The 20,997-nt window shown below is 37.4% G+C and overlaps 1 protein-coding gene across 2 annotated transcripts; it reads left to right on the top strand.

Moving 5' to 3' along the window:
* Window positions 1-6,589: 6,589 nt before the first annotated feature.
* Window positions 6,590-20,788, top strand: LOC115681219 (probable leucine-rich repeat receptor-like serine/threonine-protein kinase At3g14840). 2 transcript variants are annotated; one of them, XM_056317140.1, is made up of 24 exons: window positions 6,590-6,821; window positions 7,063-7,243; window positions 8,375-8,446; window positions 8,554-8,622; window positions 8,735-8,806; window positions 8,898-8,969; window positions 9,132-9,203; window positions 9,294-9,365; window positions 9,451-9,522; window positions 9,616-9,684; window positions 9,777-9,848; window positions 11,216-11,287; window positions 12,346-12,411; window positions 13,334-13,390; window positions 13,521-13,553; window positions 13,690-13,751; window positions 14,081-14,460; window positions 14,657-14,852; window positions 15,514-15,657; window positions 16,527-16,645; window positions 16,765-16,831; window positions 17,062-17,299; window positions 18,766-18,916; window positions 20,165-20,788. In XM_056317140.1, the coding sequence occupies exons 1-24, from the start codon at window positions 6,650-6,652 to the stop codon at window positions 20,558-20,560; spliced, it is 2,976 nt and encodes a 991-aa protein (XP_056173115.1). In that variant the 5' UTR covers window positions 6,590-6,649; the 3' UTR covers window positions 20,561-20,788. The 2 variants fall into 2 exon arrangements, with proteins under 2 accessions (XP_056173115.1, XP_030460946.2); XM_030605086.2 differs by having other exon boundaries at window positions 6,592-6,821; window positions 16,765-16,975.
* The last annotated feature ends 209 nt before the right edge of the window (window positions 20,789-20,997 follow it).

The raw sequence follows: 20,997 nt of genomic DNA, 5'->3' as shown, positions 1-20,997 counted from the left end.
ATGTAGTGCAATAGTTGTGTATTGCGAACTAATTATTGGGGAAAGCCAGAAGACAATTGCTTGTGTTTTGGTGGTTGTATTCATGCTGTTTCTTTCAATATTATTATTCGAACAGAGGCGATGTTGCTACTTTTCCTCTTCAACCAATAGCGATGTGGATAGTTGCCATTGCAAGGGTGGGAATCTATTAAGAAAGTCTTTCATTGTTTGAATGGCGAGATGTGCGAAGTGGCGCATTCTTGCTCTGGATGTCTTTTGTTCCCGAGCTCAACTTGTTATATATTGCTAATCAAGCACTATTCTAAGAAAATGCGAGTTTTTCTCTCTTTGGTGGGGATGATGCTCTGCCGAACTTCATCTGTCCCATCTTTGAGAAGTGATGAAAGAGAATGCTATAATCACAAATAATTTATCTATAGAAACTAGCATTTCTAGTCACCGTTCCTTTCAGATGGATTACTACCTCATCGGCAGACTCCTTCGTTCCATCAATGGTTCTGTATTATGAGTCCCTACCAAAAACGATCTTAGGTTAATGTCAAAAGAATCAAACAAGTTGAAATATCAATGGGATCATAACTAGTCATTCCACCAATTGAAGTGTCCACAATCAAAGGAGGCGCTTCACTGCTATTCCTACAACTACAACTCAGCAAAGCAGAAAGCAAGTCTGCTGCACCTTCGTAATTCCTAATTCCTAGCCCCGCCCTCTACCGAAAGTGGAAACCAAATCCCATATAAAAGCACAAAAAGGAAGGTATATAAAGTAGAATCCGAGAAACACTTATATCTCAGTGAACCATGACCTCTAGGAGATATTTTTTTACTTTCATATCGAATTAATATATAGAATCTACAATTCAATGTCAAACAATTCCTTACTTCTCTTTTTTTTTTTTAACTCTGCATTAAAATATTTAGCAAAAATAGGTTCGATTCCATGCAATGCAAAGCATTAAATTTTGGGAACTAAGTGAAGTCAATTCCGCTCCGGAGGTGACGTTGACCGTTGGTTCTTGGTTTTACCTGTGCAACTTGGGTGGGTCAGAGAATGCAAGCTGGACTGCGTTCAATGAGCGGGCCATCGCATCGACTTGGGAGTTGGAGCCCATCACGTCGGATGGAGATTTATTCGTGACTCTGATATTATTGGCACGGTGCAATGGCCAATCACTATAAAAGGTAGGATGACTTCTTTTCCCATCTATCTGTGGTTCGTCAATCACTTAGGTTTAGGCTCAATTTATGACGATGAATGCAATCATTAGTGAAATTTTATTTAAACAGTGATATTCGGGTGGGCACTTTTTTTGTCAGTCTAATAATTATCCTCAATTTGATGATTGCATATCACTACAAAAAGAAATGGACTCAAATTTGAGTTTAAATTAAAATTGGGTGGCACGCTATATATTCGATAGGCGAGATACTTTTTCCATGGCTCATGGATGGGGTAGGTTTTCAAATGAAGACCAACGACCATCTTGCTAATGGAAGAGCATTAAATGGTTTAGACTATTCTTATTAGGACATACGAAGGTTTAAAAATTGGAAAGGAGTTGATGTCGAGAAATTCGCAAAGCATGGATATAGTTTTCGACCTCATCTATTCACATTGTCTTTTAATCCGCGTTCCCCTCATTGGATGATGACATGTGCATTTTAGACCAAAATAAAGTTGGAAATTATAGAGATCGGAAACATGTAAATCGAATTGGGATATTATAAAGGAATAGAGAATTTACATACGTGTGCTTATTGTTAGCCTGAAGGAAAAATATGGGTTTCAAAGTTTAAGACGGGGCATTAGACTCTTCGTCTCATATTCATATGCTGAAAATTATATCTTTCCTGCCTGATATGATAATTTTCCCCGCATCTTAATCATTCGGCAATTGGATGAAGATTCTTTATCTAGTCCACACGTATTTTCATTGGCGTTCAGATCAACTCTTGACCACGTTAATGCATGCAATAATATATTTGCGGTTGAAATGTGAAAGGATATTCATGAGAGTACCATTTCGGCGTGTAAAACCGACAATTTTTTGAACACGATGAGACATTTCCGTCCATGGGGAAATTTCTCCTCCTAAATTGTGAGGGCAAAAGCAAACAAAAATTACAAAGTAAAAGGAAGAAAAAGGCGTTTGACTGTCGTAGTGTATTCTGCGAATACCGTTAGCTAGCCTTTTTCTTTTGTCAGGCGGCTAGACAAGTTTCATGAACATACTCAATTTCCGGTTGAACCATATAAAATGAAAGAGGAAGCGAAAAATAGTTGAATCTTGTTAGTCAGTGTTTGGATGTACTCGTTAATCATATCCATTAGAGAGATATTTTCATTTTCAAATACACGAAATAGATAACACATTGAAAATTACAAAATTTCTTTAATCAAGTGCTTAACGAACGTTTCACGACAGTTTTTAACAAGACCTGAACAACGACTTTTCCGCTTTCGATCCGTGACAAAAAAAGTTCGGTCTGGATCACAGCCTCGTCGAACTGCCGGACGACTCCTTGAAGTGGGAAGTTACTCTTTTAGCCCCCTCCGAGAAACCTTCTAGAGACACGTGGTAAGGAGCCGACGGTAAAGTTGGGGGTAGATAAAGCCAAGATAAGAGCCAGTCATGCAAGTGGAAATTGGAAAAAGCAGAAAAGCAAAGACAAAAAGAAAAAGAAAAAGAAGAAAATGACGACCCCCTTTTTATTATTATTATTTTTTTTTTGGGGTCCGTAAAGGACAACCTTTTTGAAAAATAAAAAAGTTTTGGGGGCTTTATGTGGACGAAACAAACACACGGATGTCAACTCAGGTCCTACTTTCAACGAGTTTGATTTTTCTTCGTTTAAAATGTTCTGCCTTTCTACCTGATGTTTAACCGGGGGCGCAAGGTTCTGTGCGATTCTCACGTGAGATACTCTCACATTCTCAACCTTCGAGCCCATTTGGTTCGTGAAAATATTTTCAAATTTCGGACGTGCTTATTTCAAGAAAAATTTCATGAAAGAAAAGCATAAAAATTGCTTTTGAGAAAAAAAAATTCCCTTTCAGATTAGGAAATTCATTTTAATTTTATTTTAAGCATGGGTATTTTTCTTTGACCGTAAATGATTTTCCGTTGACTAATCATTCTCGGCAAACTAAATACATGAAAGTCCGGACGAGAATTTATTTTACTCAAACAAACACACCCTTCATTTCGGTGAAATTCAAAATTAAATCAGATTTCGATTTTTATTGTAAAATGAGATTAACACGTTAAAGACATTATTTTTTCTTGATCGGATTGGTGAGAAACTATTAATTTCGTTGTGAAGCTGGAAAACTATCATTTTTTTTCCAAAATTAGTTCATTTTGTAATGGATTCATAAGAAATTCCTTCTATGCAATTATATATTTTTGAATTTAACTGTATTTGTAGTGATTCATCTTTCATTTTATCTTTTTATTTAACCAACGTGTACTTAAATCAATTTACTCTGTTATTGCTTAATACAATATGAAAGTAAATATTTACTGCTATTATCAGATGTATTGAATAGTTTTCAGTTTTCATTTTCGATTTTTTCTATTCCTGAGTGCATGTTTAATTTGAAAAACCAAAAAATTTCAATAAGAATAGGCATTTTGAAAACATGTTTGGCGTGTCTTTGAAGTCCATCCTTTTATATGCTTTTTTTCAATTAGTATACTCCATCTTTTTAAAATTCGTCCCGGATTCTTCACCATTATGGTTCACCTGATTGTTCACTTCATAGATGAAGCAAACTTGGTGGACCAGTGCAATTTATATACATGTACCCTATTGAAAAATAATCCTTCTCTCAATTTAATGGGAAAATTACCAAAAAAGTCCTAAACCTTTTGCAATTGTGCCAATTCAGTCCTAAACCTTTTTTTTTTTGCCATTTCAGTCTTAAACCTTTTACAATTGTGCAAAATCAGTCCATCAGGCCACTTTTGGTTGGCCGGCGCTGATGTGGATGACGTGGATGCCGGCCGGCTGACATGGCATTATTTTAATTTTTTTTCCTTCTTCCCCCTGGCCGGACTGGCTAGGGGGAGGCTCGCTGGCGAGGCCGACCTCGCTGGCCATGGGCGAGGTCGACCTCGCCCGGCCATGGCAAGGTCGAGCTCGCCGGCCATGGGCGACGGCGAGGCCTTGCCCATATCTAGCGAGACCTTGCCGTCGCCGGGCGAGCTCGACCTCACCCAGCGACGGTGAGGTCTCGCCAGATCTGGGCGAGGCCTCGCCATCGCCCATGGCCGGCGAGGTCACCTCGCCGGCGAGCCTCCCCCTGGCCGGACCGGATAGGGGGAAGAAGGAAAACAATAAAGGAAAAAAAATGTAAAATAATGCCACGTCAGCCGGCCGGCGTCCACGTCATCGCCGGCTGGCCAAAAGTGGCCGGATGGACTGAATTGACACAATTATAAAAGGTTTAGGACTGAAATGACAAAAAAATAAGTTATTGGTGATTTTCCCCAATTTAATAGTCTCTTCATATCTTTTATACACGGACAATAATCAAAGCTATATGTTATTGGTTATTAATTGGGTTCAAGTCCGATATTCGCAACAAATATCATGCGGAGGGACAAGGGTTACATTGTGAGAGTGTTTGACCTTTTATCTCAAGACATAATGATCACGAAGATACATTGGTCAACCAACCCAATAGGAATGGCACAGTAAATTCACATATTTTTTAACGTGGCATGCACACATCCCATCTTTGGAGCGTTTGATGAGGAGCATCCCAGAGGATTAATTACCGGGACGGTGTAAACCCCGACGTGCTTGGCACATTTAGCAAATTGTCCCTAGTTACTCATGGACGATCGTAGGACGTCTCAAACACATTTGAAAATTGACCCAATCTACATGGTCTCTCAGAGTCAAGAAAGACTTCAAGGCAAGCGACGAGATTACATGCTTAGAATTCATCGTTTAAAGTTAAACTTGGAATCTTCAAAGCTCCCCTAAACTTGCGTGTTGAATATAATTGCATCTGTTGACAATTTTAAAATAACTCCAACGACTCGACATTAATCCGATTAGACATGCTTAGAAGATGACATTTTGCTTAAGTCTTGTGCATGACGTCGTCCGTGGAACCATTATTATTTCGTCCAAGTCTAAACTTAGGTTCGCGTGCCGTGATTTTTCTGCGGTTGGTGTCTTACATTTATAACATGGAACGGAGATAAAAGAGGCCATGCTAGGCCAAAAGCAAGTCGAAGTACAAAACCCCCCCTTGATCTGGTTCCAAATTCGATCAAATCTAGAGCATTGGCTCCGTCGATGACTCCATGACTCGTACTGTGATTGGAAATTTCAGCCTTTTTCAACGATGACTATTCTTCAAATCTCTAAGTGACAGCTACCCACATAATTTGATTTTTTTTTATAAATTTATAAGCACTTGAAACTCTCTTTTGCCACAATAGTTCTCTCATAATCTCTTTTTTATAATTTTTCAGATATTTGAGTTTTATTTTATTTTGGTGGGAAAGGTCAAAATAATCATTTGACCATTTTGGATGCCAAAACAAAGAAAGTCGTGCACGGACACATGCATCTCCCCAATTGGATTAATCTATCTTGAATGATTCCATTTTGAATGGGTTGAAACACTTGTCAACATCCATAGAGACTCATACATGCTAATGTACAAGCAACCATTAATGAATGAGATATAGACTAAGGTACAAGGTATTTGGACTCCACAACCGTACAACTCGTTTATTGTCCTAAAAAATCCTGAAGTATTATTACTTCATATATATGATTTTTTTTGCTCCACTTTGACAAGACAACTTTTTCCATTGATTATATTCAACATATAAAATACGACAAATTGTGTGCAAACTATTTTAGGTCGGGAGCTGAAGAATTGGATTTAACTTGTTCATAGGGTTTGCGGGTTGTTTCATTGGCCTCCACATGACCGGGTCTCCGCCACCATACCCCTGGATTATTTTAAAAAAAAGTATATTAATTGTTACAACTGAAGTAAAAAGAAAGAGGAGAAAAAGGATTTGTCCAAAAAAAGAGTGAATTTAATTATTTTCCATACAACTTAATAAACAAATGAAGTTTCTAAGAATCGTGGAATTTGGACTCCGGCATCGACAGACTATATAATTACCTATAAATTTGAGACGTGGTAATTGCAAAATCAGAGCAATGGAAAGATTTTTGTCATTGGAATAACAAAATGAAAAGAGGGTTTAAGAAATGAAGAGACTTTTATTAGGTAAACCGGCGGTATGAAAAAATGAGCTTTGCTAGCATAACAATTTTTTAGCCACTGTAAGAGTAACATGTTGTGAGTCACAAATTCTTGAAGAAGTAAACCTCACGACAACTTATAATTATTTATTTTTTGTTTTTTTTGTGGTCCAGGCTGTTATTCTCAAAATAAATTAAAAACCGTTAGCTAATCATTTCTATAAAAAAAGGTAAATTTACACAAGAAGGTTGGACAAAAAGCTTTACTACTGCATTCTTCTAGATGGAATATGCATCCATTCGAGGAAGACTTGGGGGTCGTCGTCTCTCTCACCTTCGGACATCGCTCTCGCCCTCACATGCAGACGTACAAGAGCGTTGTGCCCCCTCCTCTTTTCGTACATAAATGCATGAAGCTAAGACCACTCACTTAACAATCATCTTTCTCTCTCTCTGGCTTGAGCTCGAGACTGAAATGATGACGATTCTCTTCTCGGCTCGATCTCTCGTCTCTATTTTCGTCCTTCTCTGCGCTATTCACTTTGCTGCTGCCTCCACTCTTCTGCCCGACGACGAAGGTGAGAAGAAAATAAAGAAATCCACCAATCTTGTACCGCTTTCACCGTACTGTTCCTTTTCCTCCTCCTCCTGTTTTGGGCTCGCACGTACACCGAGTTGCATTTGTTTGTGCTTTCATAAGGCAAAGAAAGGCATTATACATATATTCAACCACAAGCACACGCGAATCTGACAAAGTGTGTGCTTGTTTTGCATGAGATATCGCTCTCTTTTGACTTGTCGGCTCTTTATCCTTTGCAGTGGACGCGTTGAGAGAAATAGCAGCGACGTTGGGAAAAAACGACTGGGATTTCACCGCAGATCCATGCGGGGAAGAGGGTGGATGGGGGGGCGACAAAGCGAGTGATGAAACTTCCAACGCCGTCACCTGCCAAAATTCCACCGACGTCGACAATAACACCGTTTCCCATGTCGTCAGCATGTCTCTCTCTCTCTCTCTCTCTCTCTTTCCAAATAAATTGGCTAGAAAAATTTCAATTTTGTGAATTTTACAATCATAGATTCCTATAGCTAAAACTTTGATATCAATCACATGATTGCGCACCAATCTTTTTATCTTGTTATAAAGTCAGCTGGCTGATGTGGTGAACACCGAATTGATTTGGACACCATGTTAACATTTCACCGAAAAGATTAACATATTTTTGGGTCAAAAAATGTGTTGAGTACAAAAAAGAATGTGAAATTTCATTGGACTAGGGCACTGAAATCAAAGTTCGACTGTTCGATTGCAAAATCCACTGAATTCAAGGATTGCGATTGAAACTTACCTGTCAAAATAAGCCACACTTGCGAATAGAATTTTCGTTTTGAAAATTTGATACCATAAATATGAACTAGGAAGAAAAAGAGTACAAGAGATGTCGTCCCTTGTAATTTCTATCATGTCGTAGTTATATGATCCACTTCTTGTCAAACTTTCAATTCGACAATGATATACCTTTAAAAGAAATAGGGGTAGTTTTACTAGGGTAATTGGCTAAAGGTGCTTTCTCAAAATTGATCAGGAAGGAGATCGTTAGAGTTTTTGGTAAAGCCATAACGTTCCAATTTAAATTAGTGGTATTTGCAAGCGAGTCCCATCGCCGCTCAAGTTTCGTATTAAGATATTAAATAATAGGAAAATATTATGTTGACAGTATATAATCATTTATTGTATTAAATTCATTAAAACAGTAATAATAGTTGCTTACTATTAGGTAGGTTATCTAAATTGTCATAATTTAATTTTGTATCGTTCATCAATAATGATGTTTATTGCTAATTATGTGAATTAATGCTCGAATTGTTATATAATTATTATTTCAATCGTACTATTATTTATGTCATCAATTACTTTTAATAAAGAATAACATATTTTTTATTAAATACAAATCCTAACCGTATGTCATTGTAATATCTTGATAATATATGAGAGGTATTACACTAATCACTGAATATTTAATTATAATCATGAATGAGTAATTAAAATACAAATAAATATATGATATAATAAGTCATATATTAGTGATCTATGTGGGAGTTAATCTCAAGAATTATCATGTGAAAACAGAGTTCTCAAGAATCAGTCTCTTCCCGGGTCTCTTCCGCCTCGATTGTTTCGATTGCCTTCCCTCCTAAACTTGTAAGCCTCCATTATCATCCATCCATCCTTCTTCTTCTTCTTCTTCAAAAGCGTCGTCGTCGTCGTCGCCGTCGTCGTCATCATCATCATCATCTCTCTGTAAACAGTGATGTCACCCGCAACTATTTGAATGGAACTATTCCTAAAGAATGGGGATTTACGAAGTTGGTCAACATGTATGTGCTCTCTCTCTCTCTCTCTCTCTCTCTCTCTCTCTCACACACACACACACACACACACACGAGTGTATCTTCTATTGATTGGAGAAACGCGATGATATTAGTGCAGTTCTCTACTCGGAAACCGACTAATTGGTCCAATCCCGAAGGAGCTGGGGAACATATCCACACTGGAGAAATTGTAAGTGATCACTCATCCCGCCGCTCGCGTTTGGCCTCTTCGCTTTGTTAAATTTGGTTGATGTTGAAGATATTAACTCTCTTATGCTCAGAGTTGTCGAGATCAATCAGCTTTCTGGACCTCTTCCTCCAGAGCTGGGGAACTTGCCCCAGCTACGTATACTGTGAGTCTCTTGATGTAAATTTCTGTGTTCGGCATCGAGTTATTATTTGCTGATGATTTTGTATTTGGCGAGGGAATTTTATCCATTGGAGTGATCTTGTTGAGAGATCAGCATTCATGTTCAATTAACTAATGTGTTATCATTGGTATTTTCTTGTTCCAGGCACCTTACGTCAAATAATTTCACTGAGGAGCTGCCTCAAACATTTGCTAAATTGATGACATTGAAGGAGCTGTTAGTTTCGAGTTTCCATAAACTCTGCTAATACTTAGACACTTCTATTCTTTTTTCTTCATATGAATCTTGTTGTTTAATGTACTGTAGGCGACTCAGTGATAATCAGTTCACGGGAAAGATACCTGATTTTATTCAGAACTTGAAAAATCTCGACCAACTGTAAGGCTTAATGCTTCTTCACCTTTTAAGTCGGTCTATATAGATATACCCCTAAGATAATTCAATCTAAGAATTGTTTGATCAGGATTATTCAAGCAAGTGGATTGAAAGGGCCAATTCCCCCCGGGATCTCACTTTTGGAGAAATTGTCTGACTTGTCAGTATGGAATTTTGGTATTTCGATCTTATCTCTCCTTTCCTTAAAATGGTATCAATCTCAAAAAGTTCCCTATTTGATTTTGATATGCAGGAGAATAACTGACCTCGATGGACCTGAGTCCCAAGTTCCACAACTTAGCAATACAAATATTAAGATACTGTGAGACTGATGCTCCTTCACTGATAGTCTAGTTTATGCAAAAGAGCCAAATCGTCTTACCAATGTGACAATATCAGGGCTTTTTTTTATAGGATACTGAGGAGCTGCAATCTCATGGGAAAGCTACCTGATTATCTAGCAAAAATGACGAACCTACAAATATTGTGAGTGGAAAACGGCTTTCGCCTTTTCCTGTTCCAAGCAGAATAGATAATTTTGCCCTTAATGAGTGAAATTTCTACTAGTTTATGATTGACTATCTGTTACCGTTAAAGAACCCACTTAAGATGGCTTGAAGGTCCCTTACTGACTTCATTGGCGTTTTAGTCTTTTCTGTTGATATTGCTGAATTGTGGATTGTGATGTGGCATTATAAGTTTCTGGTGATTGTGGCCTTTGCTGCAGAATATACAGTATGTGGACCTTCTCCCTCTTTGTTTTCACTTTTCCAGGAATAGAAACCACAAGAATTCTGACCTTGGTTGTGGTGCCCATTTCGTCTAATTTACTTTTACTTTGATTTGTTATCTTAACTTCTTAAGAGCATTAAGGCAAAATGGAGACTTCTAGTGGTTGATTGTCTGAAAACTTTCCTTCTAGCGGTTTACATTCTCGAATCTCAGCCCCACAAGATCTAACTGGAGTTTATGCTTGACTTTCGTATATTTGTCAGCCATGACGCTCTTAGTTCGAACGAGAGCATGGCTTCAAGTGCATCTCTATACAAGTCAATTCTTCTTATTCATCTGTTCATCTCCGTAAGATTTTATAAATGCTACATTTAGCAGCAATGTTTTGCTATTCTGTCATCATCCGCCATCAACGCTTATTCTTTGATTTTCTGACATCTTGAATTACCTAATTTCTGTGGTTTTGCTGCGGCTTATCATATACTCCATTTCCTTTTCTTTAGGTTCAACTAGGTTGTAATTTCTCCAACAACAATATATTGGACTGCACTATCATGCTTTCCTGTTTTTTTGAAATCCTCACTTTATTTTGATTTTTTATTCACTCAATCTAATATTCTACTTTCTAAGCACTAGTATTTCATCGCCATCCCTTTATTCATGAATAAAGTGTTATGAAGGAGATCTGTTCAATAAATTATGGTTAGCTTTAGTTTTGGTCCTATTAGATAAATGGAATCTCCCAATTTGAACTATAATATGTTGCATGCCAAGGGATGCATTCAATTTAGTGCCCGCATAGCATTTCTAGTTATATAAATTGATATTTCCAAGTTGTAAATTTGATTTACCGCAGAATTCTTGTATATTTACAATGTGTGACCAACTTAATGAACATGAATTTTATGCGATGAATGCCTCTGGATATGAATGTCTGGTGGAAACCATAGGCACCGGGCAGTTGACCTGTATGTCTAAACATCTAAACTGGACCTGTAGGTTCATTGATGTTGTCTCTGTTTGTACAATCCTCCAAAGTATACTTAAAGAGTGTCCGGTGGGAGTCAGTTAAAACTATCTTCTCATTATATTCGTCTCCTTTCCATTCAATTGTTTTGCAGAGACCTCAGCTTCAACAAACTGAGTGGCAAAATCCCTAGCTCCTTCAGCAGCCTGGACAAAGTAGCTTATATGTAAGTACTTTGATGCTGAACTTAGGCTTCTTTTTCATATTTTGTACAAGAATCTAAAATCTCAAGTTGTTCGAGTGGCCACGCTATAGGCAACTCTTACTATAAAGTAGTTGAGCTATTGATAGAACTTGGACCGCGATAACATGTCCAGTTTGTAACCCCTAAAGTCCTCGTGTCTTCAATGCTTATTATTTCACCATCCAAATTTTCAATGATTTGGGCTATGAGTTTATGATTATTGCCAACTAATTTTTTTGGGGGTACTCTACTCTTGGAGCAGACATAGATCGATGACATTCTGTTGCTTAAAGAGGCTGATTCACAAGGTTCAATAGATTTACTTGTTTACGCTGTAAAAGTTAAATGGATTAGTGATACTTAGGTATTTGACAGCTATATGTGTATGTACTTAATGCATCTTGTGTGCGCCTGTTTAATGATGTATAGGAGATTAAACATGGCAAAAGTCCTTAGGCTCTCTATTTGGTTCTTTCCATCCACAACAATGGCCCTAGATTGTTTGGTGAGTGCAGTTCTTACGTGCTATCTAGAAGGACTGCAGATAGGACCTTGATGTCTTGTCCCTGGTCTTGAAAATGATGAGAAACTGAAGTCCTAAGCTTCTTGGACTGTTTAACAGTGGCACATCTTTTCATCTTTCTGCTCAACGATTGACTGTTTGACATTGGCTCATCTTCCCTCGTTATTTATTTTATGTCTTAGAAGGACAAGAACATTATCGCGAGGAAATAGTTAATAAGCTAGTATGATAGTATCCTTCGTTACGTTCAGCTTTGTGTACTAGTGTTATGGCAACCCATGCACTCCAAGTTTTGCAAGGATCAGGTTTTTCCTCTGTCATTGATTTCCTTTATCTTTCATCTCCAGTTGAAAGCTCTATATTGATATCATGAGTTAACTGATTTTTTTGTAGACCTCTAATAATTAAATGATTTTAATCTGCTAAATAATGGGTTTTTGAGGTAGAACTCTATAATTTTTCGGTTTGAGTGCGTAAAGTACACGAGGAACTGACTCAATCAAATAATCTTGTTTAGCTATCTAACTGGAAACCAATTGACTGGGGTAGTCCCTCCTTGGATCCTGGAGAAAGCAGAAAATGTGTAAGCTTTGCTACCCATCTTGTTTAATCACGAATTTGCTTCTAGCTCTATCTCGCTAATCTTGCACTGTAGTAAGCAATTGTGGATTCCTATCTTGCATCTTTATGGTTTGTAGCTTACGGAGTTAAATGGAAACATCATAAGTACCTTTCTCCCTGTTGGCATCTGTTTTTTGGAAAGTTATATGTAAGACGAGGCTGAATTGTATGGTATGGATGAAAGAATATAAAGTGGATTTTCTTGGAAGTGCCAAGTTAGCCCCCACTTTCCCCTATACAGAAAGCCCTTCCCAGCTCCAGATCTTTTTCAAACCTCTTGGAATGACAAAAATAACATTTGGAAAATTTTTGCTTCCTATAAATCCTCTTTGAAAGTTTGTCTAACGCATCACCCGCACAATATGATTAGTAGCTTGGGCATGTTTATAGTTTTGTCTATTTGAGAAATTCTACAACCAAAATGAGTGTACCTAAAAGTAAGTTGATATTATCTTATGGGCGTAAGATTGAAGCTCTTCTGAGGTAGTTTAGACATTTGAATGGTCTGGATATTTTCTAATTAGATGATCTGACTTGGTAGGTGTTGGAATCACGGTTCTATTTTTGCTGTTTTGCCTTATACATCATGTCTGTTGTAATGTTAGTGGGTAAAAATGTATTTATGCACTCCAACTAGTTCTAGAGTCTCCGTTGACTCCAATTGGTCTTTCTCCTTTCAATTAATTAATATAAGATATCTTGAATAAAGATTAAATATTACTTTCATCACCTTGTGATGTTTTCGCCGTTCAACTTTGCCTTACCTGTCCATATTTTGCAACTGGTCTCCCTTTTTGTACATACTAATCATTTGATGGAATGACTTTCAGTGTATTCTTTAAATTGATGATACTTTGGAAACGGTTGACTATTTCTCTGTGTAGTGATCTATCATACAACAACTTCACTGCTGGAGACCCAGAATGTCAAGTACGAAATGTGTATGTACTACTTCCTTCCGTCTAAGTCCAGGGCTCCCCTCAAATGTGCGGTTATGAGTAACTTATAACCCTGCATGTGTACAAGATTTCCATTTCTCTACTGAATGTTGATCTTGTCTTTTCTCTACAGCAACTTGTTCGCAAGCTCAGCGGTTGACAATGCGTATGTTTGAGATTACTTTTTCACCAAGAGACTTGGATTTCCAAGGACTTGAATTTTAATTGTTTATGTACTTAGCATGGAACTTCATTCAGAACGATGATAATTGTAACTTTAGAAATTTTACTGACTTGCTCAGAACCTCATATCCTGCCACAAGTGGACTTGTCTCATGTTTGAAAAGTCAGCATTGTCAGGAAGGTAAGTTGATCTGCTGTATATTCTATCATTATCATCAGATCCTGATGTTATCGTACTCTCTGTGTATTTTCTCATCAAATTTATCTCCTTGTCAACTCTCCTCTTGGCTATTGTGTCAATCTTTGATGGTTAGTGCATAATTACTCTAGAAATTTCAAAAGGCGCCTCTATGAAATAATAATTTGCTCGTAAACTTGGGAGTCTCTATGTGATTTTCCAATAAGGGAATGCAAGTTAATCTAATGTGTCTGGAAAGTCCACTCCGTATTAAGAAAAAGAAAAAACAAACTTGATTTTTCTCTTTGTGGCTGTTTCTTTACTCCATCCAGGTCGGAATAAACTCCTCATAAATTGCGGTGGGAATGAAGTAACAGTAGGGGACATCACATACGCCGATGACTCAATGCCGCCTACAGCTTCAAACTACATGGGCATGAGTGGAGATAACTGGGCCTACAGTAGCACTGGTCACTTCCTTGATGACAATAAAGATTCAGATCAATATATAGTTGACAATAATTCCGTACTGTCCATGGATAATGCCCAACTTTACACGAAAGCACGGCTTTCTCCTATCTCTCTAACTTATTATGGTTTTTGTCTGATGAATGGGACCTACCATGTAAGCCTTCATTTTGCAGAGATAATGTTCACTGGCAACGAAAGTTATACAAGCCTTGGAAGGCGAGCTTTTAATATTTATATACAGGTAAATTTTGGGCATCATGGAGTGCTACTTCTAATATGTAAAGCATATAAAGCGCTCAATATGTTATGGTTGGGTTGTTTTATCTAAATATCTCGTATTTGCAAATCATGATCTGATCACAAATTCTACATTTTATTGAGACTGAAGGTGATAGTGTGGAGACACTCAATTTGAATCAGATTAAATATTATTTTAGGGGAAATTGGTGTGGGAAGATTTCAATATTGAGATTGAAGCAGGTGGAGTTGGCAAAGAGGTCATAAGAAATTTTACTGCCAATGTGACCAAGGGCACTCTGGAGATACGCTTGTATTGGGCTGGGAAAGGAACCAATGCTATACCTACCGAAGGAGTCTATGGTCCTCTTATATCTGCTATCTCCGTCTATCCAGGTATGCAGACAGATACTTCCATGTTTCAATTGTTGCTTCTCTATTGAGAAAGTTACTCGTATTCTTATTGTACAAAAAAATACCCATTTTAGTCTTGCACCAGAAGTCATCAATAGGTTCTTCAGTTACTTGGTTTCGTTGCAAATGTCCATTGTTGGATTCAGTCCATGGGCATCTGTTGCAGTTGATCCGATAGTAGCTGACTAGGATCTATTATTTGCCTCTGAAGAGGCGAAAATTGGCTATGGTTTGTTTTGTTTTCTTTCTATCTAAGCATGTTTTCTCTGTGTATCTTTAATCCTTGGATTCAGATTATGAAACGATAGCCTCGTTCACTTTTCTACTATGGATCAACGACCATTGCGCCTGTATTATATAGAACAGCCTTGAGAATGAAAAATATATTTATTTTTCTTTTTCTTTTTCCCTTTGTATATAGTATTACATGTTCCAAAGATGATATCTACATGTGCTCATTAATATAATAGTTTCTGTGGAGTACTCTGAGCGGTTCTCATGTCCTATTGATTCTCAATTTGTGTGCTGTCCCATCTATTGTTTTCTGTTCACCAAGAAGCTATAGATATTTTTCTGCATGTATGTCTACCCCATTTGCTTGAACAGTTTTGAGTAAAAATATGTTGTTCTTTCTTCACTATAGGCTTTGAAATCCCACGAGAGTCGGCCATAATATCTGCTGGCACAGTGGTCGGGATCGTGGCTGCTACAGTTTTTGTAGTATTTCTTATCCTGGTTATCCTTTGGTGGAGAGGATGTCTTGGACGTGAAGATGAAACGGCACAAGGTAGTTGCTTACCTGGAGTCTCTGTTAGTTAGTTCACATATATCTGTCAAGAAATATGAGAATGTTATGCACTCTGAATACATTTTCCCCCTTCCCTATTTTGGTGGGGGGTTGGTGTAATCACATTGCATCATTTATATTTCAGCTAAATCACACAGTTGTATTGTCGAACTGTTGGTGCGCGACTCTTCTTCTTCTTCTCAACACTGCAACTAGGTTACACAGTTCTCCTGTAAAACTGTTGATGCACGACATTTGTGCATTACATTGGAAATTCGACTTGACACAAAAAGAAAACAAATTATTGTTAAGCCATAATACAGCTAACGTGCCATTGATCCATTTGTTACACTCAACGAACTAAATTTTTATTTAAAAATCCTAAAAATGAAGCGATAGATAGGTATAGGAAGAGGACTGTAGATTGTTTCTTAGATGTGTGTGTGTGTGTGTGTGTATTGGGTCTCCTTGGGGGCATGATCGACCATATATATACTAAGTCTATGTTTCAAGACATCGAAAATAAAAGCTGGAACTTCGGATGTACCAGACATCGAAACATACAAACCTTGCCTTACGTTTCCAAAGTGGGTTTTTTCTATGATTTTTCTTTTCCCCCACTACTAAATACCCTGAGGACATTCTCATTTCATCTTTCAAAGTACATACTGCCAACCGAAGCCAGAGCTTCCTAGAAGATCATTTTCAAGATGCTAAGATATACTGTCCTGAACTTGCTCAGACCAAATAGTCATAATAAGGTTTTCTGGTACATTGTGAAGGAATTGCTACGTCTTTGTCAAATAGTAGATTACATACTTTAGCTGTTGACTCCTCCAAATTCTGAGAAGTTCCAAAACATTGTGCAGATTTGAAGGTTCTAGCATTGCAAATTGGTTCATTTACCTTGCGACAGATTAAAGCTGCCACAAACAATTTCGATGCAGCCAATAAGATTGGAGAAGGAGGTTTTGGTTCTGTATACAAGGTATGTTAGAAAATTGGCGAACCAATTTCCCCTAATCCCCAACAGAAAAGATCTGTAGAAAGCAGCATTTAATGTCTAAATCTTCACAGCATAGATCTGATGCCAAAGTTCAATTGCAGGGTCTTCTGTTAGATGGCACCACTATAGCAGTGAAGCAGCTTTCGTCCAAGTCAAAGCAAGGAAATCGTGAGTTTGTAACTGAGCTTGGGATGAATTCTGCTCTTCAACATCCGCATCTTGTGAAACTCTATGGATGCTGCATTGAAGGAAATCAACTTTTGCTGGTTTACGAGTACATGGAAAATAACAGTCTTGCTCGTGCTATATTCGGTAATTTGATATCACATTGTGCTTCTCTGACTTCAGTTAATGACATGACAGTAAAGCAGTTTTGGTGTCTTCTAATACAATTGAAGGTCCTGAAGAATTTCAGTTAAAGTTGGATTGGCGGACAAGACACAAGATATGCGTGGGTATTGCCAGGGGCTTGGCATATCTTCATGAAGAATCAAGGCTGAAGATTGTGCATAGAGACATCAAAGCTACTAATGTTTTATTGGATAAGGATCTCAACCCTAAAATATCAGATTTTGGTTTGGCAAAGCTTGATGAGGAGGACAACACGCATATTAGCACCAAGATCGCTGGAACTTAGTAAGTTTCTTGGTTTATGTTCATGTTAACCTAATTAGGAGCCAGTGACAGCATAAAAGGATAGAATAGTAGTCTCATTTAAGAAAAGTGAGTTGAATAGAGCTTTGTGGTCGACTCACATCATCCCAAAGCACGGTGCTCAACAAATGGGGCTTAACCACAAAGCTCCACGCCTCTCCCACCACTCTTCACGTAAAGTAGTAAAAAATGTTAATTATATCACATACTCTACCATTAATATTAACTTATGTAATTGTTAATTTTAAATATAAGTTGATATTATAGGTAATAGAGCTAATTCGCGTATGTTTCTGTTGATTATTATATAGGGAAACTATTTTTTGCATGTAGAAGTCATATACACGCGGAAAAACATATAATAAACATGTTCAAATGTTTCAGACATTTGTATTGACATGTGTAGAAAGTCAACCTGTTTATGAAAAGAATGCGATTAATTAGGGAAAAGATAGAACTGCAAGTTCCTTCTACTAACTCTAAAATTAATTGCTTAACGAAAAAGAACTATAACATTAATTAATTTCCATTATCTCAACAAATTAAGATGATGTAATAGAACTACTGGGAAATTTTTATCCCCCTACCAGAGATTTTACTCAAAAGATTGATCATATTCTACATGCTTCATTTAACACATTAAGAACAATTCAAGAAAAACATTTCGTAAGGTAATTCGGTATGCCCTACCTAATATATTCACTCAGACAAAAAGCTTATGAAAATATTACGATAGAATTATGGTGCAATACATTTTAACAACCTATATTGACATGTAATTTGATTTTTTTATTATATTTTTCGAATGACAATCAACTTAATGTAAAACAATTTAATGAACAAGAACAACTACTATATGTTAAAGATTTCAATATAAATTATCTATATATACTCCTTTGCATGAAAAGTGCAATTTTTTTGTAGATATAATTCAAAAGACATAAACATAGACGATGCACTTTCAAGTGAATTACAAAAGAACGAAAGAAAAATTACAAGGCAAGCATGTGAATCGCAAGGGCTAGAAAGCTAGTGAGAAAGTGAAAGGATGTTTTTCTATTGCTACAGCAACAACGACAACAACAAAACTACGAAGCTTTCTTGCCCCTGGGCTTGGCTTTAGAAATCCCCCTACAGCTGCTGCCTATGTATTCAGACCTTGTCTCGGCCTGTTTCCAACTACGAAGCTACATGTACCCTGAAAGTTATATAGAACCACAAATGTCCTTTCTTATTTTGAAATATTGTCGGTGGAATCCTGTTAAAAAATTTCTAGGAGGCACTTGTTTTTTCCTCGACTCTTGAGACCATGTCACAATTAGGAATATCTCCTTATTTTGCATTTTAGGAAGATAAGAGGGACGAGCAAAATGTATGTTTGGAAGAAAATATTAAGTGCTATCTAAGATATTTGCCTTGTTACCACAAGCTCTTTTCTTGTTATGCAGTGGATATATGGCTCCGGAGTACGCGATGCACGGTTACCTCACTGACAAAGCCGACATCTATAGTTTTGGCATCGTTGCCTTAGAAGTTGTTAGTGGTCGGACCAACACCAGTTACCAAAAGAAGGAGAAATGCTTTTATCTTCTCGATTGGGTAATTAACTCTAGCATTCTAAAGTTTCTTATTATGATAGTATCCATATTTAAATCTCTGCTTGTGCTGGTTGAAAGATGGATTAAGGAAGCGTGAACATAGCATATAACTCCTCATATGCACTTTTAATGGTTGCAAAGGAGAGTTACAATTACCGGCTATTGAAACCTTTTTAAACGAATTTTCATGCCATTAAGTGCAATCTGTCATTTCAAATTAATCCAGTTCTTCTTATTATGTTGGTCTACACTGAATTTGAAAGGAGAAAGTAATCCTTGCAATAGCTAGTCCATGGTGTTCACGCTTAAGATGTGCAACTTGGGGTGGGGGCGGTCACCGATTAGTCTGGTTCTAAGAAAATGAAACTGGAACCTACCTAGTGACACATTGAAACTCGAAACAACGGGCTACCGCCTGATTTGAAGGAATCGTGTAGATTCTTTTTTGGATTGAAGACAATTCTATTCACTGAAGTTTGGGTTCCTTAAAATTTGGGTTAGTTTAGTTTTAGTCCTTATAGTTTTATGCGTGACATTCTTACTCCCTATAGTTTCATTAGCGCCAAACGAGTTCTTCGAGTACTTTCGAGTTTTGACAGTTACTATGGGATTTAAAAAGTTTTCAAGACCATGTCTTGACCCAAATATTCATACACTTTCCATTTGGATTTGAGTTTAAATGGCATCCATATAATTGAGTCCTTACGTTAGGTTTTATTTCGCTTTGAGTAAACCAATCATTATTAGTCCCCGTTAAATCTGATTTTCACCTAAGCTGCATAATCAGGTAATTCTTGTTAAACTAGAATTGAGAGTAAAAGGCAATGAATGGTGTAAACCATTGATGGACGATTCTACTGTTTGTTTCATGTAATGACAAACTGACAAATAATTCCTGCCTGTAAAACTCGATTAGAGCTGGTAATTTTAAATCAGTGGTGGTAATTTTTTTGCGACCGGTTAACCGTTAGTAAGTGATCAACTAATGTTTGAGTTTAGTAACTTTTACTTAAAATTGGTAAAGAAATCATGTTTTATCTGGATCGACTCTTTAGATTTTTTCCTTCCATTTATAACTTAAAACGAAGATGAAAAGCTAGCAGGTGCTCATCAACTGCTTTTGTCATGGAATTATTGAGGGCAGAATTTATTTCCTTTCTTCCTGTTTTAGTATTCTAAGCATATTCTGTGACTGATCAGTACCTGAAGCTTGAGAGGGAAATATCTTCCTTTTTATTTCTACTTCTAGGCACGACTTTTGAAGGAGAGAGGAAATTTGATGGATCTAGTTGATCGGAGGCTGGGTTCTCATTTTGACCAAGAGGAGGTGTTGGCGATGATAAAGGTAGCTCTGCTGTGTACTAATGCGACTCCGGCACTCAGGCCGCCAATGTCATCTGTGGTTAGCATGCTTGAAGGCAAGGTCGCTGTTCCAGTGCTGGACTCTGAGGGTGCTATCGCAACAGAGGAGACAATTGAGGCGATGAGGAAGCATTTCAAAGGTGACGAAGATCAGGAAGTCTCTGAGAACATCACCAAGAGCATGTCCACTGAAGGGTCATGGACTGGAACCGCTTCTTCTACATCTGCTAATGATCTCTATCCGATAAATCTGGATACTGATTACTGGCAGAACAGAAAATAAGAAATAATTTGCTATCTTCTAAGTTAATTCGTTTTTCAAAGAACTAGGGCTTTATTTGGTAATCCATCGAAAGGAACTCTTAAATTTCGCTTCGAATTTCTCTTTTGTTCGCATTTGAAATTGAAGGTATCGATACTATAAAGAAAACGACGACTATTATGCAGTGCAATAATTGTGTATTGTGAACTAATTATTGGGGAAAGCCAAAAGACTGAAGGCTTGTTGTTTGATGGTTGTATTCATGTTGTTTCTTTCGATATTGTTATTCGTACAGAGACGATGTTACGACTTCTTCACACATTAATGATGTGGATGGTTGCCATTGCAAGGGTGGGAATCTAGCCATTGTTTGAATGGCGAGATGTGCGAAGCAGCACGTTCTTGGTCTGGATGTGTTTTGTTCTCGAGCTGGACCTGTTATATGTTGCTACTCGTGA

This window comes from Syzygium oleosum, unplaced genomic scaffold, assembly GCF_021117445.2.
Source record: "Syzygium oleosum isolate NSW1041296 unplaced genomic scaffold, Sole_v2.1 Sole_v2.13, whole genome shotgun sequence".
NCBI classification, from domain to species: Eukaryota; Viridiplantae; Streptophyta; class Magnoliopsida; order Myrtales; family Myrtaceae; genus Syzygium; species Syzygium oleosum.
This window is presented reverse-complemented; position numbering and strand designations above follow the sequence as displayed.

Excerpts from the sequence above, each read along its gene's own strand:
- LOC115681219 (XM_030605086.2), top strand. The coding sequence starts at position 6,650 with ATGCATGAAGCTAAGACCACTCACTTAACAATCATCTTTCTCTCTCTC. Across the intron at positions 8,447-8,553 it reads TTGCCTTCCCTCCTAAACTT|TGATGTCACCCGCAACTATT; the intron begins GTAAGCCTCCAT and ends CTCTGTAAACAG. Across the intron at positions 11,288-12,345 it reads CTGGACAAAGTAGCTTATAT|CTATCTAACTGGAAACCAAT; the intron begins GTAAGTACTTTG and ends AATCTTGTTTAG.